General features: G+C 42.9%; 1 protein-coding gene across 1 annotated transcript in view; it reads right to left on the bottom strand.

The window, feature by feature from the left end:
* Positions 1 to 15,275: 15,275 nt before the first annotated feature.
* PTEN (phosphatase and tensin homolog) overlaps positions 15,276 to 22,412 on the bottom strand; it is a 251,174-nt gene continuing 244,037 nt past the window's right edge. Inside the window, exon 9 of the mRNA XM_029609813.1 lies at positions 15,276 to 19,466. Within this exon, the coding sequence (XP_029465673.1) occupies positions 19,281 to 19,466 (186 nt within the window). The 3' untranslated portion in view covers positions 15,276 to 19,280. The remainder of the gene's footprint in view (positions 19,467 to 22,412) is intronic.

Genomic DNA, 22,412 nt, shown 5'->3' with positions numbered 1-22,412 from the left:
GCTTGGACTCTATCTACCCCTTGGGATCCTGCCAGATACTTGTGACCTGGCTTGGTTACTGTTGGAAACAGGATACTGGGCTTGATGGACCTTTCATCTGACCCAGTATAAAAAGTCTTTTGTTCTAATCCTTCAAGAAACCACAGCACTATCTTTAATCTCTGCAGCTTTAAATGCATCCAAATCTCCCACTTTGAGTCAAGATGGTATTAGAATCCATAAGAGACTGAACAGTACCTGGAATTGTTTGCAAATTCCCTTGAAGTAGAGAAAGATTAGCCTTAACGTCTATATCTTGGAGAAGATTCTGAATAATTTGCAGACTGAAAACAGGGTAAATGTCTCCTTCAGGTCTCGAGGATAAAGACTGACCTGCCTTTGACAGAGAAGAGAAATTGTAGAAAGAGGCTGCCTCTCCAGCTTGCACACAGCAACTTAGCAGAAGAGACTTCCAAGAAAGGGCTTTGCAAAGCAATCCCAGCCCTAGCTCCCTCATTATCCCGAATTGTTGCTGGAATTGATGTGATTACTCTTCTTCCTCTCTGCAGTTCTCTCCCTGGTAATAGCAGTTCTCCCATTGCCTGCTACAGTCCTCTCAGATCATCCCATCTGATCTATGAGACATACAAAGTTGTCTATGGGACTGGCCACACCATCCTTAGAGAGGAAGACCCAGACTGTTAGTTTGTGCTTTGGCATTAGGAGGAAAGAAATGTAACAAGTAGCCATAATAAAAGGCCACCAGCCCAAGAACTTTTGAGTATCCACTGCAGAGCAACAAGCCCACAGCTATCTCCTGGGCACTATCTTGCTTCTGGCTAATAGATTTTGATTTGTATTTTGTTAAATTAGGAGTGGGTTTTACTGATCTACACAAAATACTCTACACTTTCTTCATAAAGGAACAATTATAAAAATATTCTAAAATTAAGAAATAAAAAATTTCTCTTCTTTGTCAAAGCTATAAGCCTTCACACCCCTTGGTTCAATACTTGGTGGAAGCCCCTTTTGCAGCAGTAAGTCTTGAGTCAGAAAAATGTCAGTAGGAAAAAAAAACCCATATGGCCCATACAGTCTGCCCATCATTCCAATTAATTTAGCATTATGATTCTCATGACTTCCTTAGAGGTTCCCTGTATTTATCACATGCTTTCTTGAATTCAGACACTGATTTGGTCTCTGCCACATCCACTGGGAGGCTGATCCACATTTTCACCACGCTCTCTGTAAGATTAATCCTGAGTCTACCCTCTTTCAATCTCATCTTATGAACCCCTTGTTCTTGAGCTCTCTTCCATTGAAAAAGGCTCACTACCTGTACATGGAAACCTTTGAGATGTTTTGAATGTCCTTATCATATCTCCCCTTTCTCATCTTGCCTCGAGGGTATACATGTTTAGATCTTTAAGTCTATCCTCATATGCTTTAGAACATAGACCACTGGCCAATGTGGCCATTATAGTAGTCACCCTCTGGACAGACTCCATCCTGTTTATATCTTTTTGAAGATGCGGTCTCTAGAATTGTACACAATATTCCAAGTGAGGTCTCACTAGGGACCTATACGGGGGGGCATTATCACCTCCCTTTTTCTGCTGATCATTCCTCTCCCTATGCAGCCAAGCATCTTTCTGTTTTTTTTACCATTCCTTATATTAAGGAGCTAATTATATTGTTAACTTATGCTTGTTCTTGTTTAATCTATTTTTCCACGCTGCCCTTGGTTAACCCCTCTCCCAGTTCACTTTCCCTGTTAATATGTATTTTCAAGCCTTTTGTTCGAATGTGAACCGGTATGATGTCCCCACTAATACCAGTATATAAAAGTTTCTAAATAAATAAAATAAATAAATAAAATTACTTTATCCACCTGTTTGGCCACCTTAAGATCAGATACAATTACCCCCAGATCCCGTTCTTCCTTTGTGCTTAGAAGAATTTCACCTCCAATACTGTACCATTCTCTTTGGCTTTTTCATCCTAAATGCATTACTCTGTATTTTTTTTTTACCATTAAATCTTAGCTGCCAGTCCTTAAGACTATTCCTCAAGCTTTGCTAGATCTTCCATGTTTTCCACTCCTTCCTGCCTGTCCACCATTTTACAGGATTTTGCTATCATCGGGAAAAAGACAAACCTTTCCTGATAACCCTTCCATTGTATCACTCACAAAAATGTTGAAAAGAACTAGCCCCTAAGGCACATCGCTGCTAACAACCCCCAATTCAGAGGGAACTCAATTTACAACTCCCCTTTGTCACCTCCCACTCAGCCAGTTTCTAACCCAGTCAGTCACTCTAAGATCCATACCAAGGGCACATTATTTATTTATAAGTCTTCTGTGCGAAATCGTGTCAAGGGCTGTCTGGCGCTCTCCCTTGATCAAACTCTGTTCACCCAATCAAAGAAATTGATCAGATTTGTCTGACATGATTTACCTCTGGTAAAACCATGCTGCTTTGGCTCTTGCAATCCAGTGGATTCCAAAAATTGCACCATCCTCAGTTTTAGCAGCAATTCCATTAGTTTGCTCACCACAGAGGTCAGACTAACTGGCCTGTAGTTCCCAGCCTTCTCCTTACTTCAACTTTTATGAATAGCAACCACATCCGCCCTTTTCCAGTCCTCCACAACTACTCCAGACTAATAAAGAAGCATTGAAAAGGTCAGCCAGCGGAGCTGCCAGGACATCTCTAAGTTCCCTTAGAACTCTCAGATGTATCACATCCCACCCCATTGCCTTATCCACTTTAAGTTTACTTAGCTCCTCACCAACACACTGTTCTGAAAATCTATAGAGGTTTATCTCACTTTCAATCTTATTTGCGTTTATGTGGTCCTGCTCCAGGTCCTTCCACAGTGAACATCGAACAGAAATATTTGTTTTTTCTTTATCCTCATCAGCCTCTACATAGTCCTCCCCAAGTCTTACAAAGCCACTTTATCACATTCTTCTATCACTAATATATATTTAAAAAAAAAAAAAAGTTGTCCCACCCATTTTACCATATTTATTTTTTCTTCTATTTGAATTTTCATATTCTTACTTTCCACACTTCTCAATTTTTCCAAATATTGTCACTTGTCTTCCTCTTTCTGTGATCTTTTCTAGTTCATGAATGTTAACCTTTTCTCCCTTCCTTTTTCAGCTACTTCTTTAGAAATCAATCCTTTTCCTCCTCCCTTTATTTACATTCCTAACAAAAAGATTAGTTGCCTTATATCTTTTAATTTTGCCCCACTACCCTTCTACTTCCCCATAGATTTTCCCATCCAGCTAACAACTCCTTGAGGTACTCCCCTATTTTGAGAAAGTTAGTTTTCCTAAAGTCTAGGTCATTTAGGATATGTTTACAAACTTTGCACAGCAAGATAGCACAGTTTTCACCCATTTGTTTTGGCAGAAGTTGATTGGGAATCATCTGTGGACTGCAGTCATGCCACAGATTTTCTATTGGATTTAGCTCTAGGCTTGGACTAGGCCCATTCATGGAAATTTTCTCTTTTCTTGCTGAGCCAGTGCATTGTTGCTTTTGCTTTGTGCTTATGGTTATTGTTCTACTGAAAGGTGAATTTTCTCCCTAGTCCCAGATGCATGGCAGACGAACAGTTTTTCCTCCAGGATCTCCTGTACTTTGCACCAGCCATCTTTCCCTTGATCTTAACAAGCCTCCCTGTCCTTCTGCTGTAAAGCATCCCAACATAATGCTGTAGGGATAGTGTTAGCAAGGTGATATGCTGTTTTATACTACACATATTGCTTAGTACTGAGACCAAAAACTTCCACTTTGGTTTCATCAGACCACAAAACCTTCTTCCACAAGCTTGCAGAAACCAAGTGTTTCTTTGCAAATGTTATGCTGCACATCATATGGATATTCTTCAGCAGTGGCTTCCTTCTTGCCACCCCTCCATTTAGATCATGTTTGTGGAATATTCTTGAAATTGCCAAAGAGACCGCTGTAGTTCTTTTAAAATGATCTTAAGCCTCAAAGTGACCATTCACAACAATTTCCTTACCCCATGGCTCCTGAGTTTAGAGGGTCAGCCTGATCACAGCAATGTCTTGGTGGTGCCAAACTGTTTCTACTTCACAGCAATGGACCTACTAGTGTCCCAAGGGATATTTAAACACATTGACATGTTCTTATAGCCTTCCTCAAGCTGTACCTTTGAATAACAATCTGAATTCTTTTAATAGCAACTTGTTCAGCATGTTTTGACCATTGCTTCAAATTCAAAACACAAAGAAATATTATAGGACTCCCCAAATCTGTACTTTTGAATAATGTTATCCCATAGTTTTTTCAGGAGCTCCATATTTGGTAGATTTTGTCCTTTGCTTCATTATTCACTTCATTCAATATAAACAGCGTGATTCTTCATCCAAAAGTATTCAAATCCTCTCAACTATTGTGAATGGACACAGGTGAGTTCTATTTAAGGGCCAACATTTTGAACTGGAGCTAATTTGAGTTTGTTATGACTAAGGATGTAAAGGCTTATCTAATCAAGACTTTTTTATTTTTTACTTTTGGAATATTGCTACAATTGTTCTTTCTTGATAAAAGTATAGACTATGTTGTGTAGATTGGTAAAACCAAATCATACTTTAACATTTTGATTTGTAATTCTTAGACAGCAGGATGTGAAAAATGTACAAAGGTGTGAAGACTTTTATAAGGCGCTGTCTGGTTTAATTTAATTTGATCACATGAAAGAAAAGCTTCAAATATTTTTTCTTGAAATGCTTATTTAATTTGAAAACTAAAAACCTGAGACTTTGGAGAACCATGTCTTCTGTCCACAGTTTAACAATCTTATGCAAAAAAAAAAAGTCTAGTGTATAGAATCCAGTTACCAGTCATGCAATAACACAGAACTATATATTTATATTCCTTGAGTTTTGCTGCAAACATTTCAAATTTGTCAAGCATTGAGCCATGCTGCAGTGAACTCTTCTTGAAATTCTCTTTTTTTTTTTTTTTTTTTTGGCTCAGTCACCTTCTGCTCCTTAGGCTCCAAATGAATCTGAATTGGACACCTCTGGGCTTTGGCACCATTAAGCCTTTGTTCACAATTATTTGAAGGTTTTCCCTCCCTTATTTTTTTTGTATCTTCCTTTTAACTCACTTAGCTCAGTCATTTTAGCGACAAGTCTTTGGCCAGTGGCCATGCACCAGGGCTCTGGTACTGAACCCTGCAATCATGAGCCCTAACAGCCCAGGTTGCAAATACAGTGTCAGGAAGATCTGACCTGGAAAATGTACATACGTCCGCTGCCTGACAATGCACAGAAGTAGCACTGGGCTCAACCACACTGTCGTTGCTCTGATTTACTTTTTAAAACTTTGCCATGCGCTTGGGTCTTTTCTTCAGGCCTCTCCAGGCTTTCACGGCAACCTCTTGACACTGGTGCGGCTGAGCGCTGAAATTAATTTGATCACGGTCAGACTGCAAAAAGGAGGGAGGGGGTAGAAATCCCCCATGTAGCCAGCCCCTCTTTTCTATCTCAGCTCAATGCTGCCGGCAGTAGGAGGCTGCCTCTCGTCCCGGGCCCACAAAATAAATAAAAATATCAGGACAACTCTCTCAAGGGGTCCTTTGCCTGAATACATCAATGGACCATCACTGCTGGGCTTCCCTAAGCCCATCACAGGACAGGCAATTATTAATTTATATTTGTATCCTCATTTACAGAACTATTTGGTTAAGTGTTGTCTGAATCAAAGCTCAAAAGGACACAGGTCACAACTATTTTTTTTAAACTACAAGAAAGTCAGATAACTCAGGATAAAATAAATAGAAATTGTTTATAGAATGATGTGGGTTGTGCTTTACAATACCAACAAGCCAAACCTAGTCCCAGTGAATGTCTGGACATAACTATAGTACACAAAACAAGCAGGAGAGAAAGAAATGCACTCCAAAAAAATCATCCACACATCAAAAGGAAATGCAAAAAATAAGTACAATCCATGTGTCAACAAACATAGTGAAATAGTTTTTAAATCATTTATTTCTTAGTCACTTGGTACAGCAACTCCATTGCTCATCCTGTATAGGAGATTGTCAAATGGGTCCCCCGACACGGATCCCATGTTTCGCCAGATGGCTGCGTTGGGAGGGACTGTTACAATTTATATTTCCACAACTATAATATAAACAAAAAGAAGAGTCACAATATCTTACAACTTGAGGACTGCAATTTAACAGGGCATACCGTAAACATTACACCAAAACATACCTTAATCCAAGTCCATATTTCAATCGCGCGAACAGTATTGACAAATACAGAGATTTAAAGGTCTGAAAATATGGTGTGGAAAAACCGACCAATGAGGAAGCACCAGTGCAGTGAATTTTGGACCAATCACAGAAAAGAAGTTACAATCTAACAGAAAACAAGGAATCAAATAAAATAATGCCATTCTATTTCATTGTTAAGACCTTTAGAAGATAGGCAATCCAATCCGTGGATCCACTTTTGTTCTCTGCGAATTAACATTTCAGAAAAATTACCTCCCCGAGGTGGAGGAGGTAACACGTCAATTAAAAAGAACTTCAGGTCCGCTTCAGAATTTGCAAAAGCTAGCCAATGAGGGACTAGAGGAGCAGCTTCTCGGCCAGTTCTAATACTAGACCGATGTTCAATGATCCGTGTCCGTACCGGACGAGTAGTTTTGCCTACATACAATTTATAACATGGACAAATAATCACATAGATCACTGCCATGGATTGGCATCTCGTAGAAAAATTGAGTATAGTTTATGGGAAGTAGGGTGTTCAAAAGTTGTCATGGGTAAAACATGGGGACATACCGAGCAATGTCCACACAGTTGGTGACCAGAGTACTGTAGTGAATCAGAGGAGGTCTCGACACTAAGCTGGGAATGAATTAATATATCCCTAAGGTTCCTACCCTGACGAAACGTAAATCTCAAGCGGCAGTCAAAAATCTCATGGAGGGATAATATTGACCAATGACAGCTTATAATCAATGTCAAATCCCGCGCATGGGTTGAGAAGGGCAAAATGCAATTAATGCATCCATCTGAAGAGCGAGCTTGAGGGGTAAATAGTAAATCCCGGTTAGCATAAAGAGCAAGTTTAAATGCCTTTCGAAGGACGCGTTGAGGGTACACTCTCTCTCTAAACCTAGCCATCATCTGCTTAGCTTGATTTATGAAGTCAGATCTCGATGAACAGAGCCGCCGAAGTCTAAGCAAGTGACCCACAGGTATATTCACCCTCAAAAAAGGAGGGTGGTGACTATCAAATTTCAATAAAGTATTGCAGTCTGTTTCCTTTCAAAAAATAGATGTTGAAAAAGATCCTGAGTTAAATGTAACCATAGGGCCGGATTTTCAAAAGGTTACGCACGCTGGGCCTATTTTAAAAAGGCCCAGCGGTGCGCATAAAGCCCCGGGATGCGTGCCCGGGGCTTTACAAAAGTGGTGGGGGTGGGGCCAGTGGCCTGCAACACAGTGGCCATTGCTGCTGTGTTGAGGGATAGTGTGGTGGCAGCCTGCTGGCAGGCGCAAAAGGTAGGATAAAACTTTTTTGGGGGAGGAGTTACAGTAGGGCTGGGGGAGAAGGTTAGGGAAAGGGTTGGGAAGGTCAGGCTAGGGGGAAGGGAACGGAGGAAGGCAGCACGACTCGGCGCGCGCACAAGGTGCACAATTGTGCACCCCTTTTGCGTGCCACCCCAGATTTTATAACATGCGCATGTTTAAATCTACCCCATAATGTCTAAAAAAAAAGAGATCCTCAGGGAATTAATACAAAAATTAAATTGCAGATGTTTGTTACAATTATTGAGCCAGTCTAAAAACAGAAAAAACTGAATGTCAGTTCCCTTCCAGATTAAAAATGTCATCAATGTACCGAAGCCATGTGTGGATGAAAGTGAACCAGAATGAGGGATAAACGAAGTCCTCCTCAAATTTGCTAACATATAAACATGCTAAACTGGGCGCCATAGTGGCCCATAGCAGTCCCTTTTATTTACTGGTAAAATGTTGATTGAAATTGGAAATAATTCCTCGTCAATGCTAATCGTATAAGTGTTAGTAAAAAAGATGTAGGTGTACGGATTGGTCCTAAACGATGATCGAGAACATCCTTGATCAATAAGGCCTCTTCTTGATAAATGTTAGAATATAGTGAAATGTCTAAAGTTACCAAAAAATAAGAACTAGAAGGTGGAGGTAAATCATGGAGGATACCAATAAAGTGACTTGAATCTAACATAAGAGCGACTTTTACACACAAAAGGTTGCAAAAATAAATCCACAAATTGGGACAGAGGTCCCAATACCGAGCCAATCCCAGACACAATGGGGCGACCCGGGGGATTTTGCAGGGATTTATGAATTTTAGGGACGATGTAAAAAAATAGGTATTCTTGGAAAGTCAACCTGCATGGCATTATTTTGTTCGATTCCTTTTCTGTTAGATTGTAACTTCTTTTCTGTGATTGGTCCACAATTCACTGCACTGGTGCATCCTCATTGGTCTGTTTTTTCGGCCATAACTTTCAAACCTTTAAATCTCTGTATCTGTCAATAATGTTCGTGCTTCTTGCGATTGAAATATGGATTTGGATTAAGGTATGTTTCAGCGTAATATTTACGGTATGCCCTGTTATTTTGCAGTTCTCAAATTGTAAGATATTGTGACTTCTTTTTGTTTATATTATAGTTGTAGAAATATACATTTTAACTGTCCCTCCTGACGTAGCCTTCTGGCGAAACACGGGGTCGGGGGACCCATTTGACAATCTCCTTCTATACAGGATGAGCAATGGAGCTGCTATACTAAGTGACTAAGAAATAAATGATTTAAAAACTATTTCACAACAAGTTTGTTGACACATGGACTATACTTATTTTTTGCATCTCCTTTTGATGTGTGCAAAGCTATAGTACAGCCATCAATGGAAGCAGACCAGAAGTTAGCTAATATCACCAGAGCAGCATGGGCTACACAACATAAGAACAAAAGAAATTGCCATAATGGGTCATACCACGGGTCCTTCAAGCCCAGCATCCTGTTTCCAACAGTGGGCAAGCCAACAAGTACCTGGCAAGTACCCAAACACTAAGTACATCCCATGCTACTGATGCCAGTAATAGCAGTGGCTATTCCCTAAGTCAACTTGATTAATAGCAGTTAATGAACTGCTATTAATCAAAACTTCTCCTCCAAGAACTTATCCAAACCTTTTTTAAACCCAGCTACACTAATTACATCCTCTGGCAACAAATTCCAGAGCTTAACTGTGCATCCAGTGGAAAATAATTTTCTCCAATTAGCTTTAAATGTGCTACTTGCTAAATTCATGGTGCATGCCCTCTAGTCTTTTTATTATCCGAAAGAGTAAATGGAGAAATTACTTACCTGATAATTTCGTTTTCCTTAGTGTAGACAGATGGACTCAGGACCAATGGGTATATTGTACTCATGATAGCAGTTGGAGACGGAATCAGATTTCAATCTGACGTCAGCCTACATATACCCGTGCAGGAAGCACTGCTCTTCAGTATTCTCCTCGAAAAGCAATTGTGGATATGTGTGTTTGAATAACTTGATTAACTTGGCTAATTTGATTAACTTGGACTGGTTGAACTGATTTCCAACTGGAGACCGCCAGTGCATTCCACCGAGAAACACAGACACCTGGCAACTATGGGTGTCTTAACCAGGGGTAAAGACTGGCTTACCCGTGCTTGTCTTGCTCTCGGGGATTGTCACCCGAGGTTTCCGGATTTTGGGGCAGCTGTGGGCGGGACGCTGAGTCCATCTGTCTACAACTAAGGAAACAAAATTATCAGGTAAGTAATTTCTCCATTTCCTAGCGTGTAGCAGATGGACTCAGGACCAATGGGAATATTCAAAAGCTATTCCCGAACCGGGTGGGAGGCTGCCCGTGGCCCACTTAGTACTGCCCTTGCGAATGCTGTGTCCTACCTGGCCTGAACATCCAGGCAGTAGAACCTTGAGAAGGTGTGGATGGAGGACCATGTCGCCGCCCAACAGATCTCGGTGGGTGACAGCATCTTGGTTTCTGCCCAGGACACTGCCTGGGCCCTTGTGGAATGAGCCTTGACTTGTAGAGGTGGAGGCTTGCCTGCCTCTACATAGGCCGCCTTGATTACTTCTTTGATCCAGCAGGCTATGGTTGCCTGTAAGGCTGCTTCCTCTTGTTTATTCCCGCTGTGAAGGATGAATAGATGGTCTGTCTTTTGTACAGATTCCGATCTTTTCAGGTATTGGATTAGGAGTCTGCCAACGTTAAGATGGCATAGAAGGCAAGAGTCTTCAGAGTCCTTATGGTTGTCTGGAGATGGCAGCGAGATGGTTTGGTTTAGATGGAACTGAGAAACCATCTTTGGAAGGAAGGAGGGGACAGTGCAGAGCTGTATAGATCCCGGTGTGAATCTAAGGAACAGTTCCCGACAGGATAGTGCTTGAAGTTCGGAGATGCGACGGGCTGAACATATTGCCACCAGGAATGCAGTCCTCAAGGTCAGGAGCCGTAAAGACAGACCATGTGTAGATCTGAAGGATGCTCCCGCCAGGAAGTCTAGTACTAGATTGAGATTTCATAAGGGCACCGGCCACTTTAATGGTGGTCAGATTTGCATGACCCCTCTCAGGAAACAGGAAACTTCTGGATGGGATGATAGACTGATGCCGTTCACTTTGACTCTGAAGCAGACCAGCACGGCCACCTGAATCTTGGAGTTGAGAGACAAACCCTTCTTCAAGCCGTCCTGCAGAAATTCCAGGATCATGGGGATTTTGACTGCCCATGGAAGGATGTCGCGGTCCTCACACCAGGCTTTGAATATTCTCCATATTCATATGTAAGTTAGAGATGTGGAGAACTTGCATGCTCGGAGCAAGGTGTCAATCACTGCCCCCAAGTATCCGCTCTTATTCAGGCGAGTCCTCTCAATGGTCAGACTGTAAGAGAGAATAGAGTTGGGTCTTTGTGGAAGATCGATCCTTGCTGGAGCAGGTCCCTGTGTGGGGGTAGACACAGAGTGTTCCCCACCAGAAGTCTTTGCATATTTGTGTATCATGGCCTTCTTGGCCAGTCCGGGGCCACTAGAAGTACTAGCCCCCTGTGGTGTTCTATCTTGCGGATGATCCTGCCCAGTTGTGGCCATGGGGAAAAGGCGTACAGCAGGTCTTCCTGTGGCCAGGTCTGGACAAGTGTGTCGATTCCCCAGGATTGTGGTTCTTGTCTGCAGTTGAAGAACTTGGGCGTTGGACCGGGTTGCTAGAAGGTCTATGGCTGGTGTTCCCCAGCGGTTTACTATCAGCTGGAAGGCTGTGGTCGACAGCATCCATTCCCCTGGGTCTAGACTCTCTCTGCTGAAGTAATCCGCAGTGACGTTGTCTTTTCCCGCAATGTGGGCTGCTGAGATCCCTTGTAGGTTTGCTTCTGCCCACGCCACGCCATTAGGGGGTCTATTTCCAGGGACACCTGTTGGCTTTTGGTTCCTCCCTGGCGGCTGATGTAGGCAACTGTTGTGGCGTTGTCCAAAGTGACTGACCGATTCGCCCTGGAGTCTGTGACTGAATCAAAGGCAGGCAGCCCTGGCTTCCAGTTGGTTGATGTTCCATCCCAACTCTTCTTTGTCCCATTGCCCCTGGGCCATCAGTTCCTGGCAGTGGGCTCCCCACCCTCGTAGGTTCGCATCTGTGGTGAGCAAGACCCATGTCGGTGGGGTAGTAGTTCTGGGACATTGGGTTCCATTGCGACAGTAGGGAACGTTATAGTGGTCACATGTGGGCCCTTGCCCATGGGACTTCTAGTGTTCATGTCATGAAGCCGAGGACATGGAGGTAGTCCAATACCTTGGGGCGAAAACAGGTCAACAGGTTCATCAGTTTCCTTCTCCTTGTAAGGAGGACGGCCTTCCGACTCCCAGGTAATCTAATGATTGGGAGGGCTGCAGGCAGCTCTTGGTTGTGTTGATGACCCACCCGAGATTCTTCAGTAGATTCTTGACTCTGGTGGTCGCCTGGTGACTTTCCTCTGGAGATTTTGCCCTGATCAGCCAATCGTCCAGATATGGATGTACGAGGATTCCTTCTTTCCTCAGTGTCGTCGCCACTACAACCATGATCTTGGTGAACGTCAGAGGGGCAGTGGCTAGTTCGAAAGGTAGCGCCCGGAACTGGTAGTGATGGTCCAGTATCGCGAAGCGTAGAAAGCACTGATGTTCGTGATGGACCGGGATGTGGAGATAGGCTTCTGACAGATCCAGAGAGGTCAGAAATTCTCCCGGCTGTACTGCCCTTATGACCGAGCATGTAGTACCCTCCCAGACTTGAGGTCCAGGATGGGCCGGAACGTTCCCTCTTTCTCGGGGACGATAAAATAGATGGAATAGTGCCCAGTATTTTGTTGGTGCGTGGGCACCGGTGCTATCGCCCTTAGGGCGAGTAGTTTTGTCAATGTGGTTTCCACCACCGTCCTCTTGGAGGGGGCGAGGCATGGTGATTTCACAAATTTGTCTGGGGGGAATACTGTGGAAGTCTAGGTAGTATCCCTCTCGAATGATGGTTAGGACCCACTTGTTTGAAGTTATCTCGACCCATCTTTGGTAGAATAGGGCAAGCCTGCCCCCCTATGGCTTCTTCCTGTGGATGGGTCTGTTAATTCTCATTGTGGGGTGTGGCTGGGGCCTGAACCTGAGCCGGCTTCCCTCTTGTTGTGTCTGTTCCAAAAGGACTGGCCCCTGCCTGCGAGGCGAGGTGCTTGGTATGTGTTTTTGTATGGTCTAAAATGCTGGGATCCTCTGCCCCTGGATCTTCGGGGAGAGGGGCGTTGGTTTCGCTTGTCCTCCGGTAACCGAGGTACTGGGGATTCGCCCCATTTGTCGGCTAACTTCTCCAGCTCGCTTCCGGACAGGAGGGCTCCTTTAAAAAGCATTCTCGTGAGTTTAGTCTTGGAAGTCGCATTGGTTGACCAACTTCGGAGCCAGAGTTGCCTTCTGGCTGCCACTATGGATGAGACGCCCCTGGCTGAGGTGCGCACCAGGTCGAAGGTCGCATCTGTGAGGAAAGATATTGCCTGTTCTAATGTTTTGATGGATGTGGTTGCGTCCCTGGACAGCAACAAGCAGGCATGTGTCACCACGGCGCAGCAGGCAGCGATCTGCAGGGACATAGCTGCGACAAATGACTGTTTAAGGATGGATTCCTGACATCTGTCCTGGGCATCCTTGAGTGCAGCTCCTCCTTCATGAGGCCTGACTGAGCCCGACCAGAACCGGGTTCGTCTTTGGCTCCGCTGCGGAGCTTGTGCCTGGGTTGGCCAGCGTCTTCAGGCTCAGAGACACGAGATCTGATAGCTCGTCTTTGGAGAAGAAACTCATCATGGTTCGGTATGGTTCCGTCCCTGGAGGGATTTCCCCTTCCTCCAGGGAGTCCAGCTCTTCCTCCGAGGTGTGTGTCCCCAAAGGGGAAGCTTTTGTCCGGAGGAGGCACATCTCGAGGAGGTTAAGGGGCCTGGAAGGTTTTGCTCTTCTGGCGGAGACTGTGGCTGTGTCACAGGTGGCACAGATTGCGCCTGGATGAAAGTTTGCAGCCCTTTGAAGAATTCCACCCAAGAAAAGGTCCCTGGGTCCATATTGAATCCAGTGGTGTTCCCCGAGGAGCCCATCTGAGGAGGGCCCGAGCCGGGGATAGAGAGGTCCGGTATACTGTCATTGGTGGAGCCGTATTCCTCCAACTGGCAGAGAGGGGCCTTGCCTCAGTTCCCCCAGAGCCTCTTTGCACTGTAGGCACAGGGCAGAGGCCACTTTGAGTTGCGCAGCTCTCAGGTGCCAGGCTGGGCAGAGGCCTTGTCCCTTGGCTGGCGGTGCCATGATTTGTGCGCGTGGAGCTGTTCAAAACTCGAGCAAGATGGCGCTCCCCCCCAAGAGGGTCTCCACGTGGAATGACCCTCGCACCGGATCAGGGCCTAGCCTGGATGGGGCTGCTCAACCCGATGGAACAGATGCTGGATGGCGATCTGTGCGGCTCACCGAGCCTCGAAGGCCGGAGACAAATAAAGATTTCTACCTTACCTTGTTTCGGCGCTTCCCGGTCTCGTACCGGGCGGTCTCCGGCTACGGGGGGAAAGGGGAATACTTTCACCGCTGCACTCTGTATTGCACCCGTTGCCTCTCAGCCACTCCCGTTCCTGGGGGCTAAGTCCACGCCGGGAACACGCTTACCTCTGAGGGATCTCGAAAATCACCTCAGGAATTCTCAACTTGGGGAGGGACCCTTAGGTCTCACTGCAGGACAGCGGGACTCTTCTTGTAGAGGTAAGATTTTTTTTCTAACGCTGTGCAAGCATGTGTAGAGTCCCAAACTGCTAAGGAGACGGAGAAATACTGAAGATCAGTGCTTCCTGCACGGGTATATGTAGGCTGATATCAGATTGAAATATGACTCCGTCTCCAACTGCTATCAGGAGTACACTATACCCATTGGTCCTGAGTCCATCTGCTACATGCTAAGAAATAACCAGTTAACATTTACCAATTCTAGACCTCTCATAATTTTAAAGATCTCTATCATAGCCCCCCCTTAGCTGTCTCTTTTCCAAGCTGAACAGCCCTAACCTCTTTTAGCCTTTCCTCATAGGGAAGCTGTTCTACAGGAAACGAAATTTATTGGGATCAAAATAATAACCTAGGCAGAATTTTTAAGGGCCATAAAATCCACTCTGGACATGGGAGTGAAGTTATCTTATGGTCTAGCTGTGGATAGGCAACTTCATTTATAGGCATGAGGGCAAAGGAAGAATGTTATAAATAGAGAGGGCCAATTGTTTTAAATAGCTCTGCTCCTTTACTATAAAGTTCTAGATGACCATGAGAAGCTCCTCTTGGTGATGGTACAAATCACAAAACATATGGCTCCCTTATATCTACTTTATGTTTAGAGAAAAACTGCACAGCTACATCAAAGGGAAACAGGCATGATATAATGCATATATATATAAACTTCATTCTGAAGGACTAGTTGAGAGGGTGATCTAATCTCAAACACTGAAACTCCCAAAATAAGTTACTTTATGAAAAATAAGTTTACTATAAAGCTTCACTGTATACTAGAGAGCATTTGGGTAAAGTCAAGAAGCTGGATTAATGGTCACATATGAAATCTTGGAAATGCAACTTTTGAAATCAAAGCCTGGCTATTTCATTTGCTGTAGATAAGGGTCTCATTCATCCCAGTCTGTAATAAAACACCCACACAGTGACAAGAATGAGACTTTAATCAGTTTTAAGTGGAGCTTATAACACTAAGAGATAAAGGGTTGTTAAACACATACAATAACAAATGGACATCTGATTTGTATGAGGCATTATCCTATACACATTTTGTTGAATTTTGTGTATCCTCAGTGCATAGCATTACACACAGAGCCACTGCTGCACAGCACAATAGTATCTGAAGAGGCTGAATTAAAGTAAGGCTGTTTAACAGACTGAAATACTTTAGTATATATATTCTATACGAAGAGATTTAGAATTTGAACTGCATTAAAGGCAAGTGTGCCACCCTGCAGTTAAAGCCCCTTTTTAGTGCACAGTTCCACCCCTTCCATCTGCATGCATGACAAGTATTTAACAGTATTTAAGGTAAACGAGGCACTTTGTGGCAACCACAGGCATCGTTAAAACATATTGCACAAATTTGCTAGAACTCAACATGAACTTGCACACTGGCACCCTAGTTTTAAAGCTGAAACATTTGATGCTGCCTGTGAACTTCACTTAAGTTTACAACTTGCGCCACAGCAGAAAATTTTGATGCTTTGTACACAACTGCCCTTTTATAACTGTGGCAACAATATTTCAAGTGGGGCTACAGATGACTAGGGATGGTACAAAGCTCACAGTAAGCTCTTTTAAAAATGATGCCCTCGAGTATTTTTGACACTTAAGCTGCTGCACATCCAAAGGTTTAAGCATACAGTCCAGAAACTCAGAGATTATCTACAAAATGCATTTTGAGCTAATTATGAATACTGTCATAAATAAAAGTTTCAGTAAAAATTTGAAAACTTTTCAGTCATAGCAATTCTTGTCAAGATCTATGAGGGATGGTAAATGAAATATAGGAGAGTATGTATAATATATATTTTATATATATACATATATAATATATATATATAATGCCATTTTTCCACTTCCAATGACTAGACCATAAAATGTAAGCCAGGCTTATCAACTTCCAAAATCAAAACCCTCATTTGGACCTTCACATTCCAAGGAAAAAAACAAAACAGAACAGTGCAAAAATCCATTACAAGCATTATTTGAAACCTAGCCCTCAGTGTTGTATACTGGAACCTTACAAAGTAAGTTTTAATACCACCATAAACCCCAAAATGGGACTTAAAACAGTGCCAATATTGAAGCCTTTAATGTATGCATATTTAACTTAAAAAAATACTTTCACATGGCTTAAAATATATAAGAAAAATGTAGAACACAAAAATTTAAGTGATGAAAAAACACAGGGAAAAAAGTGCCATATTTTAAAAAGTCCTGCTGGTTAGTTTCACACATATGACCATATCTTGACTGCTGAATTAACAGTCTATACATATAAAAAAAAAAAGGGGTCATGTGGCTCAGATTGTAGCATTATAGAGCCACAAGTGGAGGTCCTGATTCAGATCCCTTATCAACTGTGCCTGAGCACACTGGAAGGAAGGTACATGTAGGACCTGGGAGGGAAGGAACGAAGGAAGGAAGATGGCTGCCACTGTTATGGTGGCCCCAGTTGGTCAACCAGCAAGTGCTGAGGGTGCAGCTCAGATGTGGCACCATTCCACCCTCTTGGGCCTGCGAGGGCTCCCTGGCCCATTGAACACACTGTTTGGGGTGGGAGAGTGGCATATGGAAAAAAAAAGGGAAAGAAATGAGATCCTTTAAGAGCTTTTATAAAAAGATTAATAGCATGAATGAGTAAACAGATACCAGAGAAATATGCTACACTTACAAGAAAGCTGCATCTTCTCTGCACATGGCAAATGCTCAGCATGTATCAAGTGAAAACAAGACTTAACTCTTTCAAGTAGTTCCCCTGCTTTCCTAGGAGCAGTGATGTTTTGAAGACTCAAAATTACATCGGACACAATAGTATCCCACTGATTTATGCTACACGGGAGATTTGTGACATCATGCCAATACAGACCACTAGGATCCAGTATCAGCAATGTAATTTGTAACTCCTGTGAACATGGCTGCTCCCAAAAGTTCAGGTGATTTTTGGGAAAGCTGGTTTAAAGAATTTGAAGAATGATACAAAGTTTTTGATTGTTACAAAATGAGTATCATTACACTTGCCATGTGTACTTTAGAAATACTGCCCCATACATAAGAGGGTATAAATGTCTGCGTATACTTTTTAATAATGCTGTTCTGGGTCCTAAAGATTCCAGTTAGGTCAGAAAATAAGAAAAGAATGACACCACCAAGAAGCAGATTAAAATATGGCTTTTCATACTACACTAATGTGTACATTAGGGACACCTAGGTAAAAATATTATAGGTAACACGGTGTATTTTCAATTTAATTGAATTTCTGGGAAATGTAAAAGATTTTTTAAACACCATGATCACATTTGTAATACAACTGTAGTTGTACCAGGTTTACATTTTCTGCCATCTAGGCATGACTCCCATAAGAAACTGAAGCCTTGCCTACAACTTTATGAACAAATAATACAACACTGCCAAGTTAGAAATCTATTCTTTTAATAGCAAACATAGGATAAAGTATACTTGGGACAATTAATATTTCTAAGTACATGTCTTTATATCTGTGCAGTGTTGAATATGTATCTCAACACTGGTTTACTTTTTACCATGTATAACGTTTAAAAAACAAAAACAAACAAAAAAAAAAGACATTTTAGGTACTAAACATTCTTCAAGTAAAAATCCCTAACAGTTAACGACAATAAAACAAGTGTGCAAAACTGCAAAACTCATTGTAAGAGAATGTGTAAGGTCAAAAGGGTGGAACTGCTGATAGCTAATTGAATGAATAAATGCACTGTAAATCTTTTTTTTTTTTTTGGGGGGGGGGGGGGGGGGGGGAAGAAACCCACTTGCTGTTATATCCATTTTAAATTTCCCGTGCACCGTTACAAAATATTTTATATTAAAATGAGCAAAAGAAGCTTGCAGGCAGCACATGAAGCATTCACAACAGATATATGATTGGAAAAATAATAATATAACTGTAAGATGTGGGCAGATGTATATATTAACATCTGACTTTCAGCACTGGCCTCGATTACACAGGAGATGGAGCAGCCATTACAACTGAGGAAAAAAAAAACTGACAGTGATATCTTTTTCTTTTTAAATATAACGATTGTTTCAATTCCATTTTGGAATGATAGCCTCCACATTTGTATGGTTAAGTCATTGTTGCTGAATTTATCATCTGTGATTCCATTAATTTTAAATACCTTCATTTTAGGTCTTTTAATGTGTTGTGGAAGGTTCATTCCTGTACCCCATACAGAATCGCTCCCTCTAGCTGCCTTTTCTAGCACCATAATGCTTAAAAAATAAAATGCACAAACAAGCAGCAGCAACAGCGGCCGATTCCTCAAATGTCCAGGATTTAATTACTGTAGCATGCTAAAGAAAGGTGCATGGAAGTAGCTGGAGATGGACCCTGTTCCAGCACAAACCCTATTCCGCTCCAAGTATTTCTTTCCATTTCCATCCAAAAGACATGCATTAGTTTGTCAGAAGACCCTTTACAAACTTCTCTTAGCTAACTGCAGACTGTTCTGTTGCCACAAGTGTGAAGGGGCAGGACGTGAACCTGTAGATTACAAAGCGCTTTAGCAACTTCAATTGGTGACAGAACACAAAAGGAAAAATTCCTACAAATGCACATTTAATCTGTCTCCACTTTTATAAAACTGGAATAAAATGTGAAAGTGCCATCTTTATATTCCTAATTGAGATTTAAATGTCCATTTGACATGAAAAGGTATATACATAACATAGCTACGTAACCTTTTTTTTTCAACTGGACAACAGTGTCAAAACCCTGTAGATGTATGGGGCAGAACAAGATTGGTCAGGATAACATAATTGTTCCTATAACTGGTAATCTGACACAATGTCCTATTGCCATTTAAAAAGGTTCTTGGTTTATTTTTTTTTTTCAGTTTATTCAAGTTTGACTCTTCTGTGGTATATTTTCCCCTTGATAAAAAAAAAATTCAGACTTTTGTAATCTGTGTATGCTGATCTTCATCAAAAGGTTCATTCTCTGGATCAGAGTCAGTGGTGTCAGAATATCTATAATGATCAGGTTCATTGTCACTAACGTCCGGTGTTACTGAAGTTGAACTGCTGGCCTCTGAGTTTGACGTTTCTTCTACTGTTTTTGTGAAAAATAGCTTCACCTGGGAAAAAGGAAGACAAAACAGAATTAAGAGAACAGTGAAGTTTACACAACTGTGATAAACATTTTCCATGCAAAACCTAGCATATGAACTGCAGATGAAAACAAATTCTGGCTAATTGAATAGCCATCCAACTGCAACCTATGGTAAAGCAACAGAAAGATGACCTCTATTATAAAATAATCCGTTACATGAATACATCCTTGATGTAGCAAATCTAATTTTTCTTTCTAATAAGTGCTCCTTGCATACGCCATCCTGATAGCTGCTTTTGATGAACCAGGATACCCTGCTGACCAAAGGCAGGGAAAGCAACCACTTTTCTTAAACATCAGCTTTGACTACCCATTGATCTGCCTCCCTATCACCTAAGAATATCACTTCTGTGACCAACATGAATCCACCAACCCAGAGGAACAATCAAGCTATAAGACAAATATTCATGGAAACTGTGTGAATAGCCTATCATAATAAAACACAATTTTACTGTATATATCAAAGTTCTGCAGCTAAGGATTTCATTCTGTTGCTAAATTAACAAAGATGAAAACAGAATCTCAACTTCAGTCAAAATTTCATCACACATCTCAGACGTAAACATGTAATTCTTAATACTGGAACTTGCCCTTTCAATGCCTTGTAAATATGATTTTCCAGCACAAAGCTCTGGTATATTTTGCATTATGTCTAGCAGCACACGTTCAGCATTCAATGTTTTATCAGGGTACAGGGTACACGCCTAATCAGCAAGGATAAAGACTTCTGTTTTCCATTTTGCAAAAATACTTACTATAAAGAATTAATTTTTCCTGAGGCATTATTTATCTGTTTTATATAATACATTTATAACCTGTGTGTGTTATGCTATAAGTTATAAACAAAAACACATGCACTTGATTAATTCTAGAAAGTTCCTATATAAGTGCGAATGCATTTTGCCAACAATGGAGAAATTACTTACCTGATAATTTCATTTTCCTTAGTGTAGACAGATGGACTCAGGACAATGGGTATAGTGTGCTCCTGATAGCAGTTGGAGACGGAGTCAGATTTCAATCTGATGACAGCACTACATATACCCATGCATGAGGCTCTGTTCCTCAGTTTTCTCCTCGAAAAGCAATTATGGATATATGTGTTTGGATAACTTTGATTAATTTGGTTAACTTGATTAACTTGAACTTGATTACTCGGATTGGATGACGAGGTTTCTAGCTGGAGATCGCTGGGGGCATTCAGCTAAGAAGCTGAATGCCCCAGCGATCTGGGTGTCTGAAGTAGAAATAAGGGTTGGCTTACCCGTGCTTGTGTTGCACTCGGGGGGAAGCTCCCCCGGCGCTTGATTGCAAGGCAGGCATGGGCGGGGTGCTGAGTCCATCTGTCTACACTAAGGAAAATTATCAGGTAAGTAATTTCGCCATTTCCTAGTGTGTAGCAGATGGACTCAGGACCAATGGGAATATTCAAAAGCTACTCCCGAACCGGGTGGAAGGCTGCCCGTGGCCCATTTAGTACTGCCTTTGCGAATGCTGTGTCCTCCCTGGCCTGAACATCCAGGCGATAGAATCTCGAGAAGGTGTGGATGGAGGACCAGGTTGCCGCCAGACAGATCTTTGCGGGTGACAGCATCTTGGTTTCTGCCCAGGACACTGCCTGGGCCCTTGTGGAATGGGCCTTGACTTGTAGAGGTGAGGGGCTTGCTTTCCTCTACATAGGCCGCCTTGATTACTTCTTTGATCCAGCGGGTGATGGTTGCCCGTGAGGCCGCTTCCCCTTGCCTCTTCCCGCTGTGAAGAACGAACAGATGGTCCGTCTTTCGTACAGGCTCCAATTTTTCCAGGTATCGGACTAGGAGTCTGCCGACGTTCAGGTGGCGAAGAAGGCACGAGTCTTCTAATTCCTTATGCTCGCCTGGAGATGGCAGCGAGATGGTTTGGTTTAAATGGAAGTGAGAAACCACCTTTGGCAGGAAGGAGGGTACAGTGTGCAGCTGTATGGATCCTGGCGTGAATCTGACGAACAGCTCCAGGCATGATAGTGCTTGAAGTTCAGAGATTTGATGGGCTAAGCAAATTGCCATGAGGAACGCTGTCTTCAAGGTCAGGAGCCATAGGGACAGACCGCGAGTTGGTCTGAACGAGGCTCCCGCTAGGAAGTCTAACACTAGATTGAGATTCCATAAGGGTATCGGCCACTTTAGAGGTGGCCTAATGTGCTTGACCCCTTTTAAGAAGCAGGAGACGTCTGGGTGGGCCGCTAGGCTGTTGCCGTCCACCCTGGGTCTGAAGCTGGCCAGGGCGGCCAGTTGTACCTTGATGGAGTTGAGAGACAACCCTTTGTTCACGCTGTCCTGCAGAAATTCTAGGATCAGGGGGATTTTGACTGTCCGTGGAAGGGTGTTGTGGTCCTCGCACCAGGCTTCGAATATTCTCCATACTCATATGTATGTTAAGTAGGTGGAGAACTTGCGTGCTCAGAGCAGTGTGTCAATCATTGGTCCTGAGTATCCACTCTTTTCAGGCGAGACCTCTCAATGGCCAGACCGTAAGTGAGAATCTTGAGTCTTCGTGGACGATCGATCCTTGCTGGAGTCTTCGCATATCCGCGTACCACGGCCTTCTTGGCCAATCCGGGGCCACTAGAAGTACCAGCCCTCTGTGTTGTTCTATCTTGCAGATGATTCCTTCCAGAAGTGGCCATGGAGGGAAGGTGTACAGTAGATCCTCCTGAGGCCAGGGTTGGACGAGGGTGTCAATTCCCTGGGACATTGGTTCCCGTCTTCGGCTGAAAGAACCTGGGAACCCAGGCGCTGGACTCGATTGCCAGAAGATCCATGGCTGGTGTTCCCCAGTGGTTAACTATCCACTGGAAGGCTGTTGTCAAAAGTGTCCATTCCCCTGGATCCAGACTCTCTCTGCTGAGGTAGTCTGCCGTGACGTTGTCTTT

Source organism: Rhinatrema bivittatum, chromosome 7 (assembly GCF_901001135.1).
Source record: "Rhinatrema bivittatum chromosome 7, aRhiBiv1.1, whole genome shotgun sequence".
Taxonomy (NCBI): Eukaryota; Metazoa; Chordata; class Amphibia; order Gymnophiona; family Rhinatrematidae; genus Rhinatrema; species Rhinatrema bivittatum.
This window is presented reverse-complemented; position numbering and strand designations above follow the sequence as displayed.